Raw genomic sequence first — 26,526 nt, 5'->3', positions numbered from 1 at the left:
TGAGTAGAATGTGTCCTTTTATTTAAAATGCACCTCTGGGTTATTTGTGGGGCCTGCCTGGTGTTTTTACATGAGTAGAACGTGTGCTTTTATTTAAAATGCACCTCTGGGTTATTTGTGGGGCATAGGAGTTCATTCATTTCCCCCCAAAAATATAGTCTGGCCCACCACATGATCTGAGGGACGGTGGACTGGCCCATGGCTGAAAAAAGGTTGCTGACCCCTGTTCTTCATCCCAGGTGTACAGAGACATCATCATCATCATCATCATCATTCACTGGCTGAGCTCATCACCCTGTGTGGTTGAACTACCTGCACCATCCTAAATCTGGTGCTAGAGTGAAAGGTGGGGGGGGGCGGGGTGTGGAACGAAGTATTATGTAGACTAGAATGTCCCTATTTTCACCTGAGGAATGTTGGGTGGTGTGCAATTCTTCCCTGAAGTGTTTTGCTGTGTGGTGTAGTGGTTAAGAGCGGTAGTCTCGTAATCTGGGGAACCGGGTTCGCGTCTCCGCTCCTCCACATGCAGCTGCTGGGTGACCTTGGGCCAGTCACACTTCTTTGAAGTCTCTCAGCCCCACTCACCTCACAGAGTGTTTGTTGTGGGGGAGGAAGGGAAAGGAGAATGTTAGCCGCTTTGAGACTCCTTAAAGGGAGTGAAAGGCGGGATATCAAATCCAAACTCTTCTTCTTCTTCTTCTTAGCAGGACTGGCCCAAGACATTTAGTCAACTGAGGTGAATGACAAAATGGCACTCCCCTCCCTGCCAGCGAAGGAGGATTGAGTAAAGATCTACATCAGGAACAAGGGGGCCGGGAGAGGATAAAGATCTAAGTCTGGCTCTGCTGCCCCTGTGGACCCTGCTACCCAAGGTGGTCACCAAACCTTGCCTCATGGATGGAGCAGCTCTACCACTCAGCTCCTTGGGCAGGCAGACTGGCAGCAGCCCAGATACTACATGACAAGAAAAAATGAGAAAGAGATTTGTTGGGAGCTCCCTTCATGCACTGGCTTAGCAAGAGGCTTTACAAGTTTGGCATGTTGCCTATTTAAAGAGAGAAGTTGGGAAAAGCCATCGTTTTGTACCTTGCTTTCTGGGTGACCTTTGGACAGAGTGGCGTTTCTGGCTCTTCCTGTTATGCTCAGCTATAGCTCTTATACTTTGCAGTCCACTTTAACCCTTCCACTTCGAGAAAGACAACTATGATGCTGGGCTGAACAAAAGTAGCTTTGGCTATGGCCCAAACATAGCCCTGGGGGCCTCCTCTTGCACCTCACCCCAAATGCTGTTAGGAAACATAGCATACTGAATTACATGGAATAGCAACATAATAAATGTATTGTTTAGTTTAGGATTACTTAATGAGGATAAATGCCAGGTCATTAGATAGGCAAACCTACTTTATTGAAATGCAAAAAGAATAGCTTACAATATTAGGAAATTGCAAATCATAGTAAGTTCCAATCATGTTTTTTACAGTTACTAAAATTTAAAAATTACCCAATATTCAAAAAATCATTTATTACTGCAATCAACCATTTCATACTTAAACAGTTAGCCTACTTGAATTATTTCTTCCTTGCATTCATTTTGATGATTTTAATTGCTCACATAGCTTTGTTTACTTGCTGCCTCCCTCTGCCAAACGGTTGGGCCAGCCCCTGAGGGAGGAACATAGGAAGGAAGCTGCGGTATACTGTGTCAGACCATTGGTCCATCATGCAGAGTATTGTCCACACTGACTGGCAGAGGCTCTCTGGATTTTCAAACAAGGGGCATTCCTATGATTCTATATTCTTGGAGGAATCAGGGTTGACCACAGAACCTTCCGCATGCACAGCAGAGGCTCTGCCGCTGAGCTGTTACAGCGCTTCTCCAAATATATGCATTAGATATAGCAAATCTCTAGCTGTGACCCTTCAAATGCTTTGGTGGGGGAAGAGGAAGACTGCCCCATTGACTGGTTTAGCCTCCACATGCCATAATCCACCCAAATAACCCTTTCCAAACATTTGAGGCTGGGAGAAAGGAGACTATCTACTCAGCCAAACAATGTTATTTGGATTCCAGCAATCTCAGTGAATAGTTGTTATTCTGCTTTTTGCTTGAAGCAGAACAGCAACCACTGGCTGTTGCTAGGTCACCTACATCTGGAAGCATCCATAACATGTGTGCAGTGGAGGCTAATTAGCACCCTTGATGCCTGTATCTTGAAAGTGTGAATAAATGAGTTAATTGATGACTTGCACTGTTAAAAAGAAATACAAGCAAGTGAGACTGCAAAAGCCACTAGGAATTAATCTCATGACACAGAGTAGTTCAAAGGAAGGCTAGATGGTGAGAGTTTCAGCTGAAGATGTATTTTTTAAAGAAGTAGGGAAAAAGGCATATTTTCTCAGGTGTTTATGTTGCCTGTGATAGTGAGGGGTTCCTTCTGCAGTGCAGACAAGCAGGTTGTTTCGTGTTTTACCAGGGAAGGACTTTCCCATCCAAGTTCACAAATGTGCCATGGTCTTTCTCAGAGAGAGAGGAAATGGTGTTCAGGATTTCTCGCACACTGTTGTCCACAGTCAGTGGGGGCTGCCCCTGGAAAGAGAATAGGAAACGTGACACAATGACTTGCAGTTAAACAGGAAAAAGATATTATTTTACAAACAAAATTGGTAAAACTGGTTTGTAATAAATAATAATAATAATAATAATAATAATAATAATAATAATAATAATAATACATTTATTATTTATACCCCGCCCATGTGGCTGGGTTTCCCCAGCCACTCTGGGCACTTCCAGCAAAACATGAAAATGCATCCAATATTAAAAGCTTCCCTAAACAGGGCTGCCTTCAGATGTCTTCTAAAAGTCAGATAGTTGTTTATTTCTTTGACAGCTGATGGGAGGGCATTCCATAGGGCGGGTGCCACTACCGAGACTACCAAGTTTACCAAGAAACAGTAAACTTCTATATATTAAATTCAGTGGATGTTACAGGCTTCTAATCAAGATGGTATATCTACAGCTTCCCCTCCCCTTCAATTTCTTAAACTATTTACTGAAGTGTTACAGCTTAAGTCTTAAAGCTTAGGTTCTGAAACAAGGTGGTACTTTCTGTCATTTTCCCAGCCTCCTATAAATCTCACTCCTGAGGCTCCTCTTTTAGTATACCAGACCAGAGGATCACCACTACACCCCTCCAAGCTGGTTTTGGGATTACTCTTCTCTCACCAGAAGATCTGTTCCCTTCTTACTGAACTGAGACCCAAGCAGAGTGTTCCTTCACAACTCCACTTCTCCTGTCTCAAATTCAGCTACCCAGTTCTCACTTGCCTGCAGTGCTTTTCTTCTAGAAAAAAAAAGGTTGCAGGTAAACAACATGAAGTTGTTACAGTAAATTTTAACCTGTGCTTTTCTTCTATAAAAAGTTGCGGGTACTGCGTACCCTTGAGTACCACCAGTAGAAAAGCAGGAATTGTCTGTATACTCTCAAAAGACACTAATCACTGTCTTTCGATCCAAGCTGAGAAACTTATTTCTCTGGTTGTAGATCTTTTCCTCAGGATGGATGTTACACACAAAGCTCAGAGACTATCCTCTTATCCAGCTGAAGACCAGAAACCCCAGTCTCCACTCCTTTCCTTTTTCTCTCACAAAGTGCTGTCTCCAACCCCCTCTGGCTAGCTGTACCCTCAGACAATCAGAGTGAGTCTCCAGCCCAGCACTCTGTGAGCCACACCACTCTGGTGGAATTCCACTGCCCCACCAGACCTCTGGTCTACCTAAGCTTTCCATCATAACAGCCTATGAGAGGAAAACAGAGAAATATTCTTGATAGCTCTCCTACGTATGCATTGATAAGGCTGGTCTGATAGACATTACATACGTCCAAAAAGTTTCTCACCAAGTCTGCCCCAAAGGATCCTAGGGCTAACCTATATTGGACCTCAAAATTTGATGTTCAATTACGGGTGCTGTTGTTTTTCCAGGGGAATCAAATTCATGGGAGATAAGTCTATGAGTATCATTGCAGCTTTGGAAAGACAATAGATGAGTGACTTGTACTGTGCAAAATAAATGAATGTCTTGCGCAGTGAGAAAAAATAATGACAAACATGGATAAGTCAAGAGAGAGCACACATCCTCATATTGATTAGTACCTGGTTAAGGGGAACCAGAGACTAAGGATATATTGATAGTTCCCACAACTAAAGGGTGGAGGAAGTGGGGATGTTGGAAATTTCTGCTGTGAGCAAATATAGAATTTACTCAGGTCTCCAGGAACAGAATTTATTGAAGAAAAGCAATCTGCATGTGATTACAGTTTGTTTGTTTGTTTGTTTGTTTGTTTGTTTGTTTGTTTTTAAGCACACTTTGCTTTTCCTAAGGATGTTATAATGAAGCTTAAAAGAGGTTTAGAACACTATAGGGAAACTGTAAAGTGACGAGCCTTTAGCTGCTTCATTTACTTGGAAAGAGGGAAGTGAATAATACAAGGTATCTGAATGGCTTGAGAGAGGGGCTGCCATTGTGTGAGATTCTTAATAATGGAAAGCGTTATAGTGCTGAGTTGGTTAGGAAAGTAAAAGGAGTGAATGGATTTTTAAATAGAAGTTTAAAACACCCACCCACAGTAAGGAAGCAAATTCCAGAAGCACAAAAAAACTTTTAAAGGCAGCACAGACCTTATTGTTTTGCAAGTGTCTATATGTGTCAGGTCACATGCTGATAGTTTCTAGGAGCCACAGGTGAGAGTTTAGTGCAGGGTGGGGAGCAAAGGTGGACAAACTAGTCCAGAAGGAGTATGACATGTCCCCCACCAGAGGTACTACTCATAACATCCCATACATGATAGTTTCTAGGAGCCACAGGTGAGAGTTTAGTGCAGGGTGGGGAGCAAAGGTGGACAAACTAGTCCAGAAGGAGTATGACATGTCCCCCACCAGAGGTACTACTCATAACATCCCATACATGAATCACGTACCAATTTATTTCCCATGTCTGTCTGTAACCACCCAGGATGCATTGTAATGCACAGGATGTTGTCTTTGGCATATCCCAGGGACTGGCACCGGGTGAGCATGTTCAGAGCAGCCTAGGAGAGAGACATACCAGAAGCAGGTAGAAATTCAATTCTGTTTATATTTTGATGAGAAGCTACTCAAACCAATACACAAACTGAAATACAACAATCTCTGTTCAAAATTTACACTTCTCTAAATTTTGTGGCTCTGTTCTTGAACCAATGTGTACAAAAAGCATATAGCATACTGTAATGGTTGGGAGTTACTCGTGCGTAAACTTTCCTGTTTCAAAGCCTGGCTGCATAGGTTAAACCGTCTTGACTGCACAGCCCATCTCAGCGTGGCTGCCTCAGTCGCTAGCAGAATCTGTCTGTGGGCGTTTCTTAAACCTTTGCCAGCATAAAAGCTGTTTGACACCCAATCGTCTCCGCCTCTCATTGCGCAGAAGTCTCCTGCGCAGGGAGGGCGTGGGTAGTGGAGGACCTGTGCTCTCCTCACTGACTTCCAAGGAAGAATCCCGGAGCCCTTCCACCTCTTCTCCCATTTGCTCTCCTGGATCCTTGGTGTTACGCTGATTTCCTTCCCCCTCTATCAAGCTACGTCTCCCCCTTGTGCTGGTACCTTCCCCTGCAGAATCGGAGAGCCTCTCCTTCTCCTGTTGCTCTGATGTCAGTTCCCTGACATCCACCTCCCCTCCAGGACCCCCCCCACCCCCTGCTCTACCGGTGGAATCGATTTCTCTCTCTTCTTCAGGGAAACCCCGGAAGGAACTGTCACCATCCTCAGTGGATTCGAAACCCTCCTCCCACCTGCTTTGGTTCCCACCCACGGGGTGAACCTCCCAGTCCGCTTCTTCCTCGGATTCTGAAAACCCCTCGAAACTCTCTTCATCATCTGTGGTTCCAAATTGTTCCTCCCAGAACCTCTCTAAGGGTTTGGGCTTGTCCGGGAACCGGCGGTGGAATACTTCCACCATATACCTGTCATCGACGGCTTCCGCTGGAACCCACGTGTTTTCTGACCCGGGCTCCCCTTCCCAAGCCACCAAGTACTCCACCTGACGACCTCGCCACCTCGAATCTATTATTTCCGTGGCCGAGCGCTGGTGTTCCCTTTCTTCTACTTGCGGTTGTGGGGGGACTCCTACCTCTCGCCCCGGGAATTCCCGCCCCTCCCTGTGTGGTGAGAGCAATGACCTGTGGAACACAGGGTGTATTTTCATACTGTCGGGCAACTTGAGCTTGAATGCTACGGGGTTTACCTGTTGTGTTACCTCAAATGGCCCCAGCCGTCGGGGCTGCAACTTCTTGCACCTCCCTTTAAAGGGTAACCCTTGGTGGACAACCACACCCTGTCCCCCACCCGTATGGTTTTCCCTTCCCTGCGGTGCTTGTCTGCCTGCTTCTTGTAAACAGCCTTGGCCCTCTCTAAGTTCATCTTAAGTTGCTGGTGTAGGGCTTCCATTTCTTCCACGAACTGCTCCGCCGCGGGTACACTCCAGTTTTGCTCCTCACTCCCCGGGAAGGCTCTGGGATGGCACCCATAATTGGCCATAAACGGACTCATTCCCGTGGACACGTGTTCAGCGTTATTGTACGCAAATTCAGCCAGCGCTAGTTTCTCTACCCAGTCGTTCTGCCTCTCGCTGACGTAGCAGCGTAAGTATTGCTGGAGTATACTATTTGCCCTTTCCGCTTGCCCATTGGTCTCTGGGTGCCTTGCTGTTGAGAACCCCACCTCGACTTGCAGCAAGCTCATAAGCTTCCTCCAGAACCGAGAAGTAAATTGTTTTCCACGGTCGGAGATAACCCTCAAGGGGGCGCCATGCAACCTGAAAATGTGCTCTACGAACAATCGTGCCGTCTCTTCCGCCGTCACCGCATGTGAACAGGCTATGAAATGGCACATTTTGGTCAGTAAGTTGACTACTACCATGACCGCTGTTTTCCCCCGTGATTTGGGCAAATCAGTCATAAAATCAATGGACACCGCCTCCCAGGGTTTGCTCGGTGTGGGTAAGGGTTCCAGTAAGCCTGCTGGTACCATCCGCTCCCCTTTTGCCCTTTGGCAGTGGTCGCATCCTCGTACATATTCCCGTACATCCTCCCTCACCCGTGGCCACCAGAACTGTCTGGTGACGAGCATCATCGTTTTGTGCTGTACAAAGTGCCCCGCTGTGGGGTTGTCGTGTAGTTGTTTGAGTACCCTTTCCCTTAGGGCTTCCCCCGGTACATACATAGCCCCTCTATAGTACAACACCCCTTCTTTCTCCTCAAACCCTTCTGGTGCCTCTCTCCCATCTCATAGCTCCCTGATTTTAGTTCGTGCGAATTCATCATTCCTAGTAAGCCCTGCCAGTTCTCTTTTCCCCACTAGAGTTCCCCCACACACCCATCGGTCCTCAGGTATGATGTGTCGTGTCTCCGGAGGCCCCTCTCCTTCGAAGTACTCTGGCTTCCGCAAGAGAGCATCCGCTCTCCCGTTTTCCTCTCCGGGCACATACTGGATTTCGAAAGAAAACTTGGAGAACTCCTGCGCCCAGCGAATCTGTCTCTGGTTGAGTACGCGTGCAGTCCTCCAGTACTCTAAGTTCTTGTGATCGGTGCACACCTGGATTCTGTGTTGCACCCCTATCAGTAGATGACGCCAACGACGAAAGGCAGCATAGATCGCGAGCAGTTCTCGGTCATACACGGTATAGTTTTGCTCTGACTTGCTCAGCTTCCTCGAGAAAAAGGCACACGGTTTCCATTCCTGTTTGCTCCCCCCTGGCTGCAAAAGGACCGCCCCTATGGCTCTGTCTGATGCGTCGGTCTCCAACCTCAGGGGTTTCTCCAAGTCTACGTGTAATAGTTGCTCTTCCGATGCGAACGCCTTTTTCAATCTTTCAAAGGATTGCTGAGCTTCCTCCGTCCACACGAACTTCTTTTTGCTACTGAGAGAGTCCGTGATGGGTGCGGTCAAATGGGCGAAGTTCTTGATGAACTTCCTGTAGAAGTTGCTGAAAGCTAGGAACCTTTGTACGTCCTTCCGTGTTTTGGGGGGTTTCCATTCCAACACTGCTTGCACCTTGCTTGGGTCCATCGCTAAGCCCTTGTCAGACACCTTGTACCCCAGAAACTCCACTTCTCTGGCATGAAACTGACATTTCTCTAGCTTGACCCACAACTGGTGATTCTGCAATCGTAGCACTTCCCTAACGTCTCGTACATGTTGCTGCTCGCTTTCCGAATAAATCAATACGTCGTCCAGGAAGGCCACACAGTTCTTGTAAAGCAGTGACCCCAACACGTGGTGCATGAAAGCTTGAAAACAGGCGGAGCCTGACTGCAATCCAAAAGGCATAACTAAATATTCAAAGGCCCCTCGGGGGTGAACATGGTGGTCTTCCATTCATCCCCCTCCCTCATCCTGATCAAGTTGTAAGCCCCCCTGAGGTCTAGTTTGGTAAAAATCTTTCCCTTCCTCACTCTCGTCAAAATGTCGTCAATTCTGGGCATAGGGAAAGTCACGGCTTCCGACACCAAATTTACGGCCTGGAAGTCCACTACAAGCCTGGGTTTATCCGTGTCTTTTTTGTCCACAAAAAACACCGGACTACCTCCCACTGCTTTCGATTCTCTTATGAATCCTCTCTTTAGGTTCTTGTCAATAAACTCCCGTAACTCCTTCATCTCCCTGTCAGACATGGCATACAGCTTACCAACTGGCAGCTGCGCCCCCGGGAGCAAGTTGATTTGGCAGTCAAAGGGCCTGTGGGGGGGTAGCCTATCTGCCTCCTTCTCACTGAAGACCTCCCTCAGATCAGCATATTGTGGCGGCACCTCCCCTTTCCGTTCCACTGCCATTCCTGCCACTTGGGCTACACTCATCCTTGGTGTTTCCCCTCCTAGGCAGTGCTCCAGGCAGTAGGCTGACCCAAAGCTGACTGTCCTCTGATACCACGCCACCACGGGATCATGTTGTGCTAGCCAGCTCATCCCTAATATTATTGGGGGCCCCGCTAGTGAGGCAACGTGAAAGGCGATCGTCTCTGAGTGCCTAGACACCCTCATTCTCATTGGTGGGGTCTGGTGTGTCACTTCCCCTCCAAGAAGCTCCCTCCCATCAATGGTGGTTACTTGCAAGGGGAAATCCAAAGGTAGCAAGTGAAGCTGGTGCTCTAATGCAAAGTCCTTGCTGAAGAAATTGCAGGAGCTGCCTGAATCCAGCATCCCCTGAACCTTGACTGAGTGCCCATTCGGGAGTTCTAGCACCACCTCAATGGCTATAGCTGCCTTTGGGGAATCTGGTTTGGGCACTTTTACTGGTTGCTGGCCTGGCTGCTGTGCCCGTTGATTGGCAGCCAAGCGTTCCCGTTTCCCTGCTCCTGTGTCTGTTGCACCTCCTCCTCACCCCCCACGGCTCCCACCATTCCTTGCCAGGCCTTTCTTTGCGGGCAGACTCTGGCAAAATGTCCTGGCCGCTGGCAGAGGAAACATTTCTTGGTCGTTTTTACGTCCTTTCCCTCTCTCTTGCGACTTTCGCTGGAGCTTGAAGCCTCCCGGGCGCGTGCACCACCTATTTCCATTGGCTCCGCTGGCGGGGAAGGCTGCCTTGGTATCTTAGGAATGCGGTAGTCATGACAACGCTGCTCTCTGCCTTCCCGCCTCTCCTGAGCCCGCGCTTCCTGCCTCACACCAATCGCAAGTGCAGCTTTGGTCAGCTGGTCCATGGACTGTGGGTGGGGTGTGCCGAAAGCTCATCCTTGACCGTTGGTGACAACCCCTCCTCAAACAACATTTGTATGGGTTCAGAGTCCAGCTGCCACCCGAGACGGTGAACTATCATTGCAAAACGTGACCAGTAGTCTCTAACTGACTGGTCTCCCTGTTTACAGCTCATCAGTTCCCGTTTTGTCACACTTTCCTCAATATCGCTGGAAAACATCGCGTCCATCGCCTGATAGAATTTCCGTACATCCTGCATGGCTGCATTCTGTGTCGCCATCAGGGGCCTGATCCATGCCCTAGCCCCATCCTCCAGGTGACCCACGATATAAGCCACTCGCGCCTCATCGTTTGCAAAATCGCTATGCTGCAATTTCAAGGTGTATTCTATTTCTGTTCTAAACGCCCCATAATCTTGAGGTCTCCCCCCAAACTTATGCACCAGTCCCGGTACCTTCCTTGCTATGGGGGTTGGCTTGCTCTGGGCATCTTGAGACCGTCGTTCGTCCAGCCTCGCTGTCAAGAGGGCTATGTGCTGTTCCAATTCACGGTTTCTCTCCGCCAGCGATTGTCCTCCAGCAGCCCCTTCCGTGGCTCTGACTTCTCCTGTCTCACTCATGATGCCGCCTGCTTGTTGCGCACGAGCAACTTTCGGTGACAGACAGATTGCTGTAATGGTTGGGAGTAACTTGAGCGTAAACTTTCCCGTTTGAAAGCCTGGCTGCATAGGTTAAACCGTCTTGACTGCACAGCCCATCTCAGCGTGGCTGCCTCAGTCGCTAGCAGAATCTGTCTGTGGGCGTTTCTTAAACCTTTGCCAGCATAAAAGCTGTTTGACACCCAATCGTCTCCGCCTCTCATTGCGCGGAAGTCTCCTGCGCAGGGAGGGCGTGGGTAGTGGAGGACCAGTGCTCTCCTCACTGACTTCCAAGGAAGAATCCCGGAGCCCTTCCACCTCTTCTCCCATTTGCTCTCCTGGATCCTTGGTGTTACGCTGATTTCCTTCCCCCTCTATCAAGCTATGTCTCCCCTTGTGCTGGTACCTTCCCCTGCAGAATCGGAGAGCCTCTCCTTCTCCTGTTGCTCTGATGTCAGTTCCCTGACACATACATAGAAAAGTGCACATAAAATTCTTATATTTGTAAAAATAACATACAAACGTATATAGTTGAAAACTGCATCAAAAATGTGTCTATTAAGAGAAATTTGGAGTGGTATTTTCAAGAGGATTTTTAATATGAAAAATCACATTACAGCTGAAAGGAAGATTATTGAATTTAAGGCTGGGAAAATGAGAAGCTGCGAGAAACCAGAAATTAGTGACATATGTCCATTCCTAATTATGTATACTTTTAATATATATATATATATATATTATCTATACTCTTTTTCAAATACACCTATTTAATTACCGTAAATTTCGCTCTATAACACGCAGATTTTTTGTCCTAAAAAGTAAGGTGAAATGTCTGTGCGTGTTATTGAGCGAATGTGTGGTCCCTGGAGCTCACTCGCCGGAGCGCAGGGGCAAAATAGGGAAAAATAAGATCGGGCGGGCGGGCGGAGGGAAGAGGGAAGGCAGAAGCTTTCCTGCATTCTGCCTCAGGGTCTTACTGCCCGCCTGCTTCTGTTGCTGCGTTTGCTCAAACTCAACAAAGAGCAGGGAATCCCCTGCCCTCCTGGCAAGCAGAGGGTTAAGGAAAGGATCGCGTCCTTCCTTCTAATCGTCCCTAGTCACACTGCGTGCAGGCTCCAGCCCACCCCTTCCTCCTCTCCGTGCTCTAGGGACTCGCAGGCAGCCGAAAAGCATGCAGGTGGGAGAGAGAGAGAGAGGGCTGGCTTGGGTGGTGGTGGTGAGGGAACGACTTTTGCTTTACAATGGTAGGTTTCTCATTTCTTTTCCAAAAGCAGAGAGCCCTGCCCCCAGGCCCCCTCCAAATTACAGCTTCTCCAAGCAATGTACTGCTGGAGGGAGACAGTATGCTTGTTTGGAAGAGAAACCCTGCTTCCCTGCTCGTAAGTAACAGCAGGCTGGATTGCAGAGTGAGACATGGAAATCTCTGGATTTATATGCTGTATATCAAATATCTTAATCTATACTTTCTACACGCGGCTGGTAAATCAGAATCTTTTTTTGCTTTTTGCTTTCCTTCCCTCCCCATTTAAAATGTGGTGACAAAGCACAGATCCACATGGATCCTCAGGATTTTTGCATTGGGTCACCCCAAATTCACCATCAGATCACATTACATGTCCATGGCTACAGTCTGTACCAAAAAAAATCACGCACCCACTGTTGCCTGGGGCTGCAATGGTGCAAAAACGTGGTTACAAAGCATGGATCCACAGGATCTTTGCACTGGGTCACCCCAAATTCACCATCAGATAACTTAGCATGTCCATGGCTACAGCCTGCACCAAAAAAATCACGCACCCACTGTTGCCTGGGGCTGCAATGGTGCAAAAACGTGGTTACAAAGCATGGATCCACAGGATCTTTGCACTGGGTCACCCCAAATTCACCATCAGATAACTTAGCATGTCCATGGCTACAGCCTGCACCAAAAAAATCACGCACCCACTGTTGCCTAGGGTCGCAGTGGTGCAAAAACGTGGTTACAAAGCATGGATCCACATGGATCCTCAGGATTTTTGCATTGGGCTACTCCAAACTCACCGTCAGATCACATGTCTGTGGCCACAGCATGAACCACAAAAATCATACATCCACTGTTTCATTTAGAATATTTTTTTCTTGTTTTCCTACTCTAAAAACTATGTGCGTGTTATGGTCGGGTGCGTGTTATAGAGCGAAAAATACGGTATGTCAGTTTGTTTTAAAAGTATGCTATCAGTATCTTAAATAAATGTTATATATTTATATTAAAATCTATTATTTTATGTAATGTGCTTAGAGATTTTTTTTATATCTATCAATCTATATTCTGTTAAATTAAATAAATAGGCCAGCATGCACTAACTCTAAACAAATGAAAGTGTCTGAATGTTACTAACAAAAATGGATACAGTCAAGATAGGATGGATTTTCTAAGAACCTTTTCAGCACCCTAAGGTGAAATTAACTGAGAGTTACTTTCAAACTTTGGATTGCAGAGCCAACCACTGTTACCTCCATACCTTGCTACAACGGTAACCAATGATTTGCCCTTCATTCCATACAAGGACATTTTTAATGGAACCGGCTTCACTGGATACATTGATAATGGCAGCTTTGCTGCAGCTCATTCCTTTCTGGGTGCTTTCCTGAGATGCCTTCTTCAGCAAGGGCAGGAATGCCTGGAGAAGGGAAGGGCAGAATGAATGTTGGTTATTATTAATTTATGAATCACCTTTTCCATTCATCTAAAGGCAATTGACAAACATACCAGAAAAACAGATTAAATGGTTTTCAAACAGTCCCCCCTCCAACTAGCAAAAGACAGGTTTAAACTAATAAACTTCTGTTGTGATATTCAATTATTGACTCATGCCTGTATGCATGAAAGGGTTATCCTTAGCCCTGAGCACAAGTTGCCAGTGGGTGTGGCTTAACAGGCCTCCCTTGCTTCCCTCCCTTTCTCTCTTTCCTGCTTCCTGGAACAAAGAGGCATGTGGCTATGGCTCCCAGGTGCAAGAAAAATAAAGTGGATTCAATTAGCCCTCATCCAGCTTATCACTGCATCCAGACCCCGGTCTAGGACCTGATCCACCATTCCTGATTCTGAAGTTACAGACAAATAGAGCTGGACCTTGTGCGAGATCTCCATATGGCCACAGCCAAAGGTTTCATATGGATGTTAAATAACTCTGGAGACATGTAGTGTCCTGCAGCACTCCATAGCTCAAGAATAATCAGATAAGACTGCAACTACTGCAGAATAGTGCTGCTGGTACCAATCTCTCATAGACCGTCTATGGTCATGAGAGATCAAGCAGGAGCAGCAAGGTTGCACTCTCTCTGACCCTCTACTGATAACCAAGGCTGATTCAGTCACAAATCAAGTTCTGAACCTGGATTGGTCTAGAATTATATTAGTGAGAAGGTCAGTGTATCTCCTCTCCAGTTCAATGTTCTCACTGTGAGGACAAACATAAGCTCAGGAGTTACTTGCAGAGGCATGCCAAAGTTCTCTTGCAGCTCACCCAGGCAGAAGCTGTTCATCAGGTGCAACCTTCTCTCATCACTTTACTTCCATAACCTCAAAAACCACATCTGTTAAATTTTGGTGTGTCATGCAGCTATAAAAAGTTCCTGCTGTTCATATGTTCTCAAAAGGCACACCAACCCATCACCCCAACAACCAGAAAGCAACGGCATCATGACCTTCCAAAGTCAAGGGCTCTGCAACATGCCAAAAAGTTGATGTAACAAAGAGACAAAGAGTCTTACCTGAGTCACCAACATGCTACCAATCACATTGGTTTTGTATACCTCAGCCATACTGTCTGGTGTCTCTGTTTCCAGAGTGCTTAGCTTTAAAATCCCAGCATTGTTTATCAGAAGATTGAGCCCAGCTCCCTTCAACCACTCTGTGACTCGGGTTGCAGCAGCCTTGACACTAGATGGCTCGGAAGTATCTAAAGTAGCAAAAATATTTTAAAGGAAATGAAAGTGAATGAAGATCTAACCCTGCAGACCTCACCAGCACTGCTATTGCTCTGTACCTGCAGCCTTCTTGCTCTGGAAATCCAGAGGACTATGGATCAACTTACTTGGCACATTTTTATGCATACATGCCATATATATTATGTATAGCGGATAAAATGCACACAATGGACAAACACATGTTTGCCAGAACTGTACAGGTATCCCACAGAGAAGGCAGCAAGGTGTAATGAGCTCTGCAGCACCTTGGGTTTGAGCTTGGGACAGCAAGCCCTGACACAAGGGGAAGAAGAAAAATTGGAGGGGCTGAATTGTGGGATCCTGGGTTAGAGGAGGGGAGATTTCCCTTGGCTCTCCCTTGCTTCCCAGTTGAGACTGGGGAGGGTTGTGAGCCACCAAAGACAGAGGAAGCAACAGTTGAACTGGAGCATGCAGTCTTGTTGCCTAGAACCAGGTGCCACCTTTGTAGACAGAAGCATACTCACCCAGCCCAATGAAACACGTGGTTGCAAACCCAACATTCTATCAAGGCAAGCAAATCTCATGAGTAAATGCACCACACTTAGTCTTTAAAAGCTTGGTAGGTGGGGTATGGAAACTTGTTGAGACATCTTCATCACTTCTGTCCAATTCTGAATTTATTTTGTTGTTCCTGGACTTCTGAATCATGACTCCTGAGTAATTTTTCTGCTGCTGAGCCTGCACCATTATTTGTCTGAATAAAGGTATTTCTTACTTTTAAGTAACAACTTCTGTCTACATATGTTGGACAGAAATAGTACCACAGATAGCTCTAGGTGACCTACTTGCTCAGATGAAGGTTAGGACCAGACTGAAACCTTTTAAATCTTGACCTCTAGACCAGTGTTTCCCAACCTTTTTTGGGCAAAGGCACACTTGTTTGATGAAAAAAATCTCGAGGCACACCACCATTACAGCCCCGTGACGTCAGCGCGCAGCGTCACGCCGGGAGGGACGCACAAAAGTGTAAGTTTCAATTTTTTTCCTCCCCCTTGCTGGGGAACCTCCAAGCTTTGGGGGTGGGGGGGGGAGGAGGAGGCAGCAAAGCGAGGCAGGAAGGAGAGCGCGGCTTGGCTGGGTGAGCTTTGGCAGGGGCAGGGAATGAGAGCCGCGAGGCGGGCGCTGCGGACGGAGGCGCTGCCCGCCGAGCTCGCAGGCAGCCAGGCAGGCAGACGGCGAGAGCCCCGCGCTGGGCGGCCTCTCCTCGCCGCCGCCGCCCCGCCTCTCGCCGCCCGACTCGCCCGCCTCCCTCCAGGCAACATCTCGCGGCACACCAGGCAACATCTCGCGGCACACTAGTGTGCCGCGGAACAGTGGTTGGGAAACACTGCTCTAGACTACCTTTTCTAGCCTCCACCCCATTGTGAACAACTTCAGAGCCTTAAGGGACTATCCTTCTGACCTGAAGATGGACACTTCTCTTGTGTTCCATAGCCTCCTAGTGCACTGCTGGACCAGCAAAGTGTGGTGGGAGTCATTTGGCTCCTCAGGCTCAGGGAAAGACACTCATAAGTGCCCTGGCTTTAGGCACAATGCTCCCCTGGTCCCCAACAAGCCCCTCAGAGACTTGAACTTTGTCCAGTTCCTTAGCTGGTATCTTTGCAGCCTCCCAACCTGTGTCTGGCTTACTACTAGATTCAGGGGTCATGGCATTAGCAGTGTTTTATGGGCATTGCTATATTTGTGAAAGTGAAAAATGTCTCATTTCCCAGCTTTTCCATTCTTATTCACTTTTAACTGACACACAACATTCCACAGCTACAGTCCTCACTGGATGATTGGGCTTTCCCCCTTTTTTATATAATTAAAAATATATTTGTTTTTCTGAGAAACTCTCAGTGTTAGATTGAAAATGCTCAAGGCCAGGCGTTGATTATACAGTTGCCATTACTTACGGTACTCCCTGTGTTTGTTCTATTACATTGCCTATTTACTCACTAAGCTTGCCAATTGCTGCAACATACTGAATTTATACCAAACAGAGGAACATACTCTATCTCTCTTTTTATCTACCTGGCAGAATATTAGCTTTTTGCTTTGGTCCTGGATCCAACACTTTTTTCAAGTTCTTATATTCTAAAGTAGTTTTGAGAAGGCATTTACTGTGGCATTAGAACTCCTCATACATGCAATTTTTCCTGCAGTTTCTACATGACATTGTTGGCATCAGAATGCCAGTCTGCATCTCCCCCCTCCCCCTGCTACTACCTGATTTAGTCTAGATTTTCCCCTTTCTGTGGAAAATCCAAGTGGTTAAGCAAACAAACCCAACCAACCATACTTATTTCAGCCAAAAACCTGTTTGTGACATCTAAATGACTGATTTGAAGTATTGAGCCCCCATCTGGAAGCTCCCTAAGTGAGCACTGGAGAAACAATGAACATGTAACCTGCAAAATACCTTGAATGAGATGGCCTTGAATTCTAGCTATTGTAGACAGTAATTTAGGATGAGGGAATTTAAGATGGGGTAGGTGGAGAGAGCAGGCACTTACCCAGTGCAAGAATCTCTACTCCCTGGTGCTTAGCAGCCAAATTCTTCAATTCCTGAAATATTAAAAAATAAAGGAGAGAGAAAATAGAACTTCATGTCCTGCATACGGGATTATTTGAGACAGGATAGGAAGAGGAGGGTGCTTTCCCACTAGGCATTCACGTTGTTAACGTGTTTCTTCCTTCTGTGTGACAGCAAAGAACAGATATTTGGGACTCAAACCCAAAGTCACGATAAACCACAGGAGCAACTGGACCAGTAAGAGTAATCCAATAAATGGTTGATTGTCATATCAGATTTATTTATTTGTCCCCAGTCATTAGATCATTAGAAAACAAAGATTAACAGTAAGGCAAGGTAGCAGAAATAGAAATAGTGAACTTGGAAGCAAATCAACTATAAAATAAACACACTTAGAATGCTGAATTTCCTGGACAAATCACAACATGCCCCTATAAAAAGGTTTCTCCTTTTTGCAAACAGTGAAAGGAAATATAAAAATGAATGAAATAGTATGAATTTATGCAGATCTGAACAGAATTATGTATAACCAGAATGAAAAAAGCCTAAAACTAACTTAGAATTCTGAATCTCCCTCACACAACTTTTATTAAGAAATAATTTTCTTCTGTCATCAATTATTGCAGATAGAAAATACAATTTTCACAGTTGCATGTTGATCCTCGGATGAAGGACAATACAGAAATTTCATGTTTGGTAACGGTTACCAACTGTCGGTGAAAGAGTACGCCTTTGTGGATGAAGTCAAACCCTTGGAGAGTTACAGCGCCTGCTGTGGCTATAGAGACCAATATGGGAGAGACATGTTTTGTTGCAGCTGTGGCAAATGAAGGCATCCTGTTTTGTTGATGCTGATATATGGATCATTTACCGTATTTTTCGCTCCATAAGACACATTTTTTTCTTCCTAAAAAGTAAGGGGAAAAGTCTGTGCGCCTTATGGAGTGAATGTGTGGTCCCTGGAGGCAAATTGCCCAGGAGCAAAAAGCAGATCATGCTTTTCTCCTTTTTTTGAAAGGGGAAGTGGATGTTGAAACAAAGCCGCTGAACATTTGCCGATCGGGGAGAGAGATAAGGGATACTAGAGATAAAGGAGGCTGCCTGGGAAGGGGGAGGTAAAGACAGCAAACTTGCAAAGGGGGGAAAGAGGAAGACTAAAGCAATAAGGAGAGAAATTAGAAGAAAAGGAGGAGCAAAAAACTGCTCCAGCTAAGGAAAAGACGCTAAGGCAAACAAGAGGGAAGGGAGTGTTGAAAGGAAACAGTTGATCAGTGGGATCGGAAGAGAGATAAGGGACGCTAGCAGAGACTGCCTGGGAGGGGGGAGGTAAAAACCCATGGATCCTCAGGATTTTTACATTGGGTCACCCCAAATTCGCCATCAGATCACATAGCATGTCCATGGCTACAGCCTGCACCAAAAAAATCACGCACCCACTGTTGCGTGGGGCCACAACGGAGCAAAAACGTGGTTACAAAGCATGGATCCTCAGGATTTTTGCATTGGGTCACCCCAAATTCACCATCAGATCACATGTCTGTGGCCACAGCATGAACTACAAAAATCATACATCCACTGTTTCGTTCAGAAGATTTTTTTCTTATTTTCCTCCTCTAAAAACTTGGTGCGTCTTATGGTCAGGTGCGTCTTATGGAGCGGAAAAATACGGGAATGATCTTAAGTTTTTCTTGTCACAAACAGCATGCACTCAATCATTTGACAGGGCAGCACTATTGTCTTTACTCATTTTATTGGTCAACTTTATTGTTTTCCTTATGGTACTTATATACAAACTTATATTTTAAAAATTGTTTAGCAATCTCCAGACTCAAACTTTTTGCATGCAGTTCTGAGAAACCAGATTTCACCACTAGAGATGAAACAAGCCTCCTCCAAGAGAACCACAAGTCTTAACCCAATATAATTTGTGGCTTCTATCCTCTAACAGTTAGGCATAGAGGAAGGACAGAGCACTCACTTGCCTGCTTGCAATTCCTTCTTGCCTTTGGCTACCAAGCATGTGTTTATATATGACTGAGTAACCCCGATTAAAAACAGTGTTATTCTCTAATATATGAACAGAGAAAGAGCTTCCATGTAAGAGGGTCCAAGTAGGATTTTCAGAAAAGATCGCAAGGAACACTTGCTTCTGGTTGCATGCAGTTTTGTTTCTCCACCAAAAAATCAATTCCAAGCCACTTCTTTCTCTAAATTAAAAGAACAAACTATTCCAACCAAGAGATTAAAAATAAACTTGTTTGCTTTGAGCCATGCAACAGGAGAGTACAAAACTACATATTTGCAATCATTTCTCAGTTCTGCATTTCTATCTTGCAATGCTACAGTGCTGTTTACAGCAAAAGATGAGTTTGTGGCTTTTGTGGAATGCCCTCCCACCAGATGTCAAAGAGAACAACAACTACCAGACTTTTAGAAGACATCTGAAGGCAGCCCTGTTTAGGGAAGCTTTTAATGTTTGATGCACCATAGTATTTTAATATTCTTTTGGAAGCCGCCCAGAGTGGCTGGGGAAACCCAGCCAGATGGGCGGGGTATAAATAATAAATTATTATTATTATTATTATTATTATTATTATTATTATTATTATTATTATTATTATTATTATTGTGAAGTCCCTAGGAAGGACTGCCTAGCAGGGAGCTGGAGAAAGAGGGCTTCTTGCTTAGCTGGGGAGAGGAACTCCCCAGATGAAAAACAGAGTGTTATACTTTAATATATGGACTCACAAATCAGTTTCCTGGCACTCTAGTTTCAATACAAATTATTATGTTTAGTGATATTCTAATCCTAAACACTTTGACTCAGAAAAAATAATCACTCTGCTCAATGTAATTGACTCCTTAGTAATCTCCATCCCATGGTATGTATTTCAGAAGCTTTGGATCTGAGTTATTCTTGTTATCTCCAACACCCATCAGGATATTTACCGTATTTTTCGCTCTATAACACGCACCCGACCATAACACGCACGTAGTTTTTAGAGGAGGAAAATCCGTAGGCATGCCACCCGTAGGCATTCCCTCCATAACACGCACAGACATTTCCCCTTACTTTTTAGGAGGAAAAAAGTGAGTGTTATGGTGCAAAAAATACGGTACTTCTCTGTTTAAATGCTCTTCAGGTGGGAGTAATTAACTTCTTTCCAGCTTTTCATTCCTAGCTCTGCAAGGAAAAATTTCAGCAAAGGCACCCCAAAAGGGGTAAACAATCTGTGCTTGAAACGACATGCAAACTATCTCCAAGCCACTTAACCTACCCCAGCAATGTGGAACTTAAGGAGCCTTGTGAGGCACCTCTACTGACCAGGGCACAATCTCCTTGGCATCAAAGGGAAACCCACCCTAAGTTCCACCCTGGAGCTCACCTGGGCACGTGGTCCCTCTGGGTCCCGGCAGGTGGCAAAGATCCATTCTGGCCGGTTGCTTTTCCCAACTAGCTGTTTGACCAGCTCCAAGCCAATACCCCGATTGGACCCAGTCACCAGGACACTGCGTACATTCAGCACAGCCATCTCTCTTCCTAGCCTGTGCCAAACTGATTAAGGTCTTTGCCAACCCAAACGCTAAATCTAGCCCTCAGCTTCTCCAACCAGGATTATATAATTTTCTTGGCTCTGGTATTGGTCCGTGTTCTGCATTTCGCAACAGTACATTCTGCCACAGACTGGAATGAAGAGGAAGAGGAGGAATGGTGGAGATCGTCCCCATTTCTCCTGTAGCTGCCAGGGAAGAGGGAAGCAGTATTGAATTACAGCGGAACTATGAGGGAGACAACAGTTCAGAGACAAGCAAGCAGCCAAGTTATGAGGTGTTAAGAGAAGGAGATGGGAGGCTGGGGCAGCCAGCAGACACTTCATTAGACAGCATAGATCAGGCATGGCCAAACTTGGCCCACCAGATGCTTTGGGACTAGAATTCCCATCATCCCTGACCACTTGTCCTGCTAGCTAGGGATGATTGGAGTTGCAGTCCCAAAACAGCTGGAGTTCCAAGTTTGGCCATGCATGGCGTAGATGATCCACCGTCTCCTAGAACTTGGTGCTCGTTAATAGTGCAAGAGCAATGGACGCAGATGCATTTGACCACAGGTGGCCACCGTAGGGTCAGATGCTATTGGGAGAGAAGGAAGGGGGAGGAGCCAGAGTGAACAACTCCATCATTGAGGGATGTGTGGATTTTTTGTCTCTCACCATGAGGACTGAATAAATCATAAGTAAAACCTTTCATGTTTCTACCAGGGTAGTACCAGCAAACGGAGGTTGCACAGTGTTACAAAAATTAGAAGCATCAACTATCTGCTTCTGTGTACCATTGCTTGGTGTATGTTTTTCTTAAGGTACATTTGCTGACGAGACATTGAGGGACAGGAAATGCCTTTGGGTAAAAGAACTGAAGGAGAGCAAGATCAGATAAGGGGCAGTTTTGAGGGAGCAGGAGAGACCCTGGTCTTGGTGGGGTATCTATGATGGAGTCCTCTCAGTCTGAGGCTGGCAGCGCTGCATCCTCAGGCGGGAGGGGCACTGGGTCCACAAGAAAGTTTGACCCACCCTCTATGCAAGAATGGCTTTTGAGACTATGTGACTCGTTTACTTGGTTGAATGATTAGAATAAAGGAAGGGTGATGAAATGATAATAGGCTTATGGGGAAATTGAGCCCTGCTTGCTTATCACTTATTCAAATGGTAGGGTAGTACAAGTTTATGCAACATATAAGGCAGTGATCTCCCAACTTTTCCCCCGTACTGGCCTCTTGAAAATTGCTGGGGGTCTTGGAGGACCACTTAATGATTATTCTGCCTGTTGTAGCAATTGTAATGCACTGTGTTAGCAGCTGTATGGTTTTTAACTGTGCTCATACAGACACACCACAGGCCACCTGAATGAAGGTAATGGAGCACTCCTGGTCTGTGGACCACACTTTGGGAAGGAGAGGTGAAAAGAGCAGTGGTGGCTGATGTAGGTGTCTTTCCCCGCTTGATAAAGGGCATGCCTACAGCATTGGCACTTTCTCAAAATCCCTTATGTGCCCACTGCTGAAGGAAGGAAGGAGGTCCTTTGGTGTTGGCTTCCTGGATGCCTTTGGACAGAGCAGAGGTTAATGTCTCCTGTTGTGCCCAGCTGCAGCTTTTTAGGGTTGGCATAGTAGTTCCACTACATTTTGAGATAGACATCCAAAATGCTTTAAAATATACACTATGAGTATATGAATCATGGCTACAGCTGCCAACTGAGTGTGGTGTGTTTCAAAGCCAGGACCTGACAGGTGCAAAGAAGCTGGAGAAATCAGGACTGAAGCTGGTTCGCAATTTTGAGCAAAGTTGTCAAGGTTTAATGTAAAGGATTATGGGCTGGTGTCTCAATGCAAAAATGATATACGATCACATTGCATTGTATAAACTTCCTTTTGTTAGGTAGGAGATTGTTGGCTCATTGCTCAAAAGTGGTCACTGTTGTCTCATTGGAAGAGAAAATTGGAAGCTGGCATCTTTCCCACTCCACCTTCGCTGGGATGTTGTAAGTTCAATCTGCGTGAGAAAATAACTTGTTCATGGGTAAGTACTTTTTTTAAAAATGCAGTGAGACTCCAGTGATCTCTCTTCCAAAGAAAACCAAACCCATTGTCCCTCCCAATATTATGATGGGTTGTATCATAGGGCTTTTTGTTGGGGGGGGGTAAAAGTATTGTAATTTGAGTCCCCTGCCACACACATATGCCACAATCCCATCCTATGCAAACCATCTCCTGAGTCATGAAAGAAAAGTTTCTATTTTAATTCTGAAATTTTATTTTCTACATTTCTGAAATTATACGATGACCCATGCTGGGGGGTTTCTCATGTTATGAGGCAATGGGCAAATACAAAGGCTACTGACTCTTCTATAATATTTTGGTTGGTTCCAGTTTAAAGGCATTGTCCTTTCAGTGTTGTTATTGTTGTTCAACATGGCTACAAACATTTTTTTCAATAGACCAATTAACAGGTTCGTTTTCTGGCCTTTTTCATTGAAAATCATGAATATTATTATTAGTACCCATCCTTCACCATAAGGTCTCAGGGCAGATTACGGCATTAAAACAACATTAAAAACAATTAAGAACAACCCACAACCGTAAAAGTAAGGTGGGTCTCAAAAACATACACCTCAGGGGTCAAAAGCCAGGGTAAAGAGGTGCATCTTTAACATTCTCCTAAAGCTGTAAGTCAGAAAAGTCAGGTTCAATTGCTAGATGTCTTAACCATTCTTGTTCTGCAGAAGAATGACAGCAGTTTTTCAGGAGTGCTATTTTGCTGAAACATCTTTCAGCTTCTACCACACTCACTAGCAGGATGTAAACAGATCCCTAGCAATATGCGCAATTCCCATAAAATTAGTGGCAGGGTTGCTGTTTTTTGTTTTTTGTAAATGTGGTGCACAACCTTTGTATGTGCTATGAATGTGCTATGCTCAGTACATACAAAGGTTGTGCACCACCACCTCAGTCTCTGCCGAGCAGTAGCAAGTATCCAGGGGGTTCCAGGGTTAAGTTGTGGGTGAACATATCAGATGACACAGCAATTCTTCAAACAGCTCGTGTTTATTCACAGGCCAGAACAGAACTGAACTGAAGGGTTCAGCCAGCTTGCTTATTTAGAGCTCCACTAGAATGCAACAGTAACCATATTCTGTAACTATCCAATCACTGAACGTCACTTTCGACCCCTTATTTGCATATGTGGACCTGAACTATCTACATTATCCTCCTGCTGGCCCAGGGTGAGAACTGCAGTATATAACACAGGCATTTACCCAGGGTCGTGTTGCCATTGGGAATTCAAGACGTGGCACAGACTGTTGTGTATTTAAAAAATATGGTTTATTTTACTCATATTTGCACTGGAAGCTTTCAGTGGAGGGAGTGCAGAGGTTACAGCATTTGCATCACAAGAGGGGCTTGTTCTCCATGCCTCGGTCTCAGCCTGCCTTCAGCCAGCCTGCCAATATTCTGCCCCTCAGCCCCCACTTGGAGTGCTACCTATCTCCTCCTCCTCGTTCCCAGAACTCCTTGTTTTAAGCTTCTGTGTAAAATGACACTTTCCCCCCATTGGCACAGCTTGCCTTCTGACGTTTTTTCAATCACAAACCTTCCTCTGTCCACAGGAACCATGACAACTCTGTTTTGCCTAGACCCAAAGATTGTTTATTTTATGTGTTGATGACATTGTTTCATATTAGCTTGCAGTCAGCTACTCTGGGCAGGCTAGTTTGCATAGGCTAAACCCAGGAATTTCCATGTTTGGCACAGTTCAGGAGAACTGCTGCAACCTGTATTTTCCCATCCATATCCCAAATATTATCTAAATGCTACCACATTGCTAATTTCTAACTCTAGATCTGTAACAATCCTTCCCCCCCAAAGTAGACTTGAAGGTATGCTTTTGTATGTCGTCATAGGGTGGGAGCCACCAGAGTTCCTACTTGTCCCCTATACACCCCTTGTAATTATTTGTGCAAAATCTGGCAATACAGGTGGCTAATTATATAAATCACAATAAATCCTTAAAATTTCCACAGTATATCTGGTTTTCAATTATTCTGCCTGAGCACAAGACATGTTAACTCTCTGACCTATCTTCACAACCACAGAATGTTCTCTATGGCATGCTTTGCACCTGTTCTAACCACATCAGTTATCTCCTTCACATGTTTTGAACCACAGAATGTGCTCTTATCTTCTCCGTCACAGGAAACTAAAATTTAGAATTTTAAACAAAACATCAACACATGCTCTTAGTAGGCTTCTGTTTAAGGCAGGCTTCCTCAACCTCGGCCCTCCAGATGTTTTTTAAGACTACAATTCCCATCATCCCTGACCACTGGTCCTGCTAGCTAGGGATCATGGGAGTTGTAGGCCAAAAACATCTGGAGGGCCAAGGTTGAGGAAGCCTGGTTTAAGGTATATAACTAATGGGCAATTTCCACTCGGGTCAAGCATCCTGAACTAAGGTATGTAATACCTAAAACAGCCCCAAAACCCCTGTAAGTATCACATATGAGTTCTTATGCTTACATCTAAGAAGCTTTCATATAAGTGTATAGATTGTTCTAGATCTGTGGGTGCTAAATGCTTGGGTTTAATAAATTTTTAGGATTTTATTCGAACTGGTATGTTAGGACCGGTAATAGTCAGACTCATGTGTATTTAAGATGTGGATTAGCCACTGTTAATCTCCCTGGAATTAGCATATGTGAAGAGATAATTAACCTAGGCACACTCCCTGGGTTGTGTATTAGACCTTGTAACCTTAGCCAAATCAACAAGTTTTAATGAAGTCAGAATTCTTGGTGAGGTGACTGGGGATGAATCTCATTTGCAAATGTGTGGATTTCCTCCCTCTCTCAAGGGCTAAGTGTGAATAAGTGTAAAAAGCTGGTCCTTTTTGAGGTAATGAGCTTTAGCACATCAAATGAGGGGCCCTCTTCTGGGATATAAAAGAGACCAGAACTTAGGCAAGGGGTCAGGAAAAGGGTTGGAGTTAAGAGTGATGCAACCAGTAAGCAGAGAGGAACCATTATTCTGAGTTGTGCCCTACAGTGCAAGTTAGAGAAAGAATGGCACTGGACTCATTGTTGCTGCTACTATGGAATAAGCTGGCACGTTTTGGGGTGCTGGTGCTATGAGCCCCTCCAGTGAAAGCTCCAGGTTGTATATATGTGTAAACAAACCACATAACTTAAATACATTATAGCCTCCATTGTGCCTTATTCTTGAAGGAAACACTAACCCTGGCAAGTCGCCAATGGACATAATTAAGCGGTGATTGATGATAGCCATGCATAAATCTTGGCTATCAAATTCACACTAGAGATAAGAGTGAACAGGAGATTGGCCTCTGATGCTCTGAAAAAGCCATTTTCTAAGTCAGGAGACTGAGAAGCTGTCAGCTCCTGGGAATCTGGACGGGGCTGAGCGACTTAGACCAGAGGAATCAAAATCTTGCCCCAAAGCCATGTGAGAACACTGATGGGCTTTGGTTGCACAAAAGCTTCCCTTTCTCTAATTATCTTTGAAATGGTTATAATTTGGAACAGAGAGAGGTTTCTCTGTCTGCCAGTTGAAATTTACATCTGGTGTGTGAGCTACATTCTAGTTTTAAGAAGAGACAATCCTTAAAGGGCTGAAGGCAGATTAAAAAAATGCTTTAATTGTTTGAACCAACAAAGTTTTAAATGATCAAGGGAGTTCTGAGTGCTGAGAATTTTTATATATTTCAATAGTTCAATCTTTCTATTTAGAAGACCAGGCAGATAGTAATCACCTTTCATGGGTGGTATAGGTAGACTACATAAAGAGCAGCAAACAGTACACTGCCACACATCCTATGCAAGGTGTCTGCATTGGGGAAGACATATTAGATGGACATTACCTGTGGCAGGTAAAATAAGGCAGATTTTAGGAAATCAGACCATGATTAAGCTAACTCATAAATAAGAAAAGTAACTAGTTTATATTTTATGTTTTATATATTCTAGAAAACCTAAGACCATGCTTCATAAAACCTGGATATCAGAAAAAACAAAATTTCTCACACAAACTTAGTTTGATGCAGAATGCTGAAGAAGCAGAAAGCCATTGGTAAATGCTGCTAGATCTT

The 26,526-nt window shown here is 45.1% G+C and overlaps 2 protein-coding genes across 3 annotated transcripts in view; one reads left to right on the top strand and one right to left on the bottom strand.

Annotated features, from left to right (window-relative positions):
- The window catches only part of LOC308591623 (C-signal-like), a 53,950-nt gene that overhangs the window by 14,695 nt on the left and 12,729 nt on the right, over window positions 1-26,526 (top strand). The window lies entirely within an intron of this gene.
- LOC308591630 (C-signal-like) lies at window positions 1,384-20,464 on the bottom strand. 2 transcript variants are annotated; one of them, XM_081202461.1, is made up of 6 exons: window positions 20,257-20,459; window positions 16,851-16,902; window positions 14,119-14,306; window positions 12,867-13,025; window positions 4,980-5,090; window positions 1,384-2,587 (listed from the first exon to the last, which is right to left on the bottom strand). In XM_081202461.1, the coding sequence occupies exons 1-6, from the start codon at window positions 20,401-20,403 to the stop codon at window positions 2,468-2,470; spliced, it is 777 nt and encodes a 258-aa protein (XP_081058587.1). In that variant the 5' UTR covers window positions 20,404-20,459; the 3' UTR covers window positions 1,384-2,467. The 2 variants fall into 2 exon arrangements, with proteins under 2 accessions (XP_081058587.1, XP_081058588.1); XM_081202462.1 differs by lacking the exon at window positions 4,980-5,090 and having other exon boundaries at window positions 20,257-20,464.

The sequence above is a fragment of the Podarcis bocagei genome, assembly GCF_964188305.1.
Source record: "Podarcis bocagei genome assembly, chromosome: 7".
Taxonomy (NCBI): Eukaryota; Metazoa; Chordata; class Lepidosauria; order Squamata; family Lacertidae; genus Podarcis; species Podarcis bocagei.
This window is presented reverse-complemented; position numbering and strand designations above follow the sequence as displayed.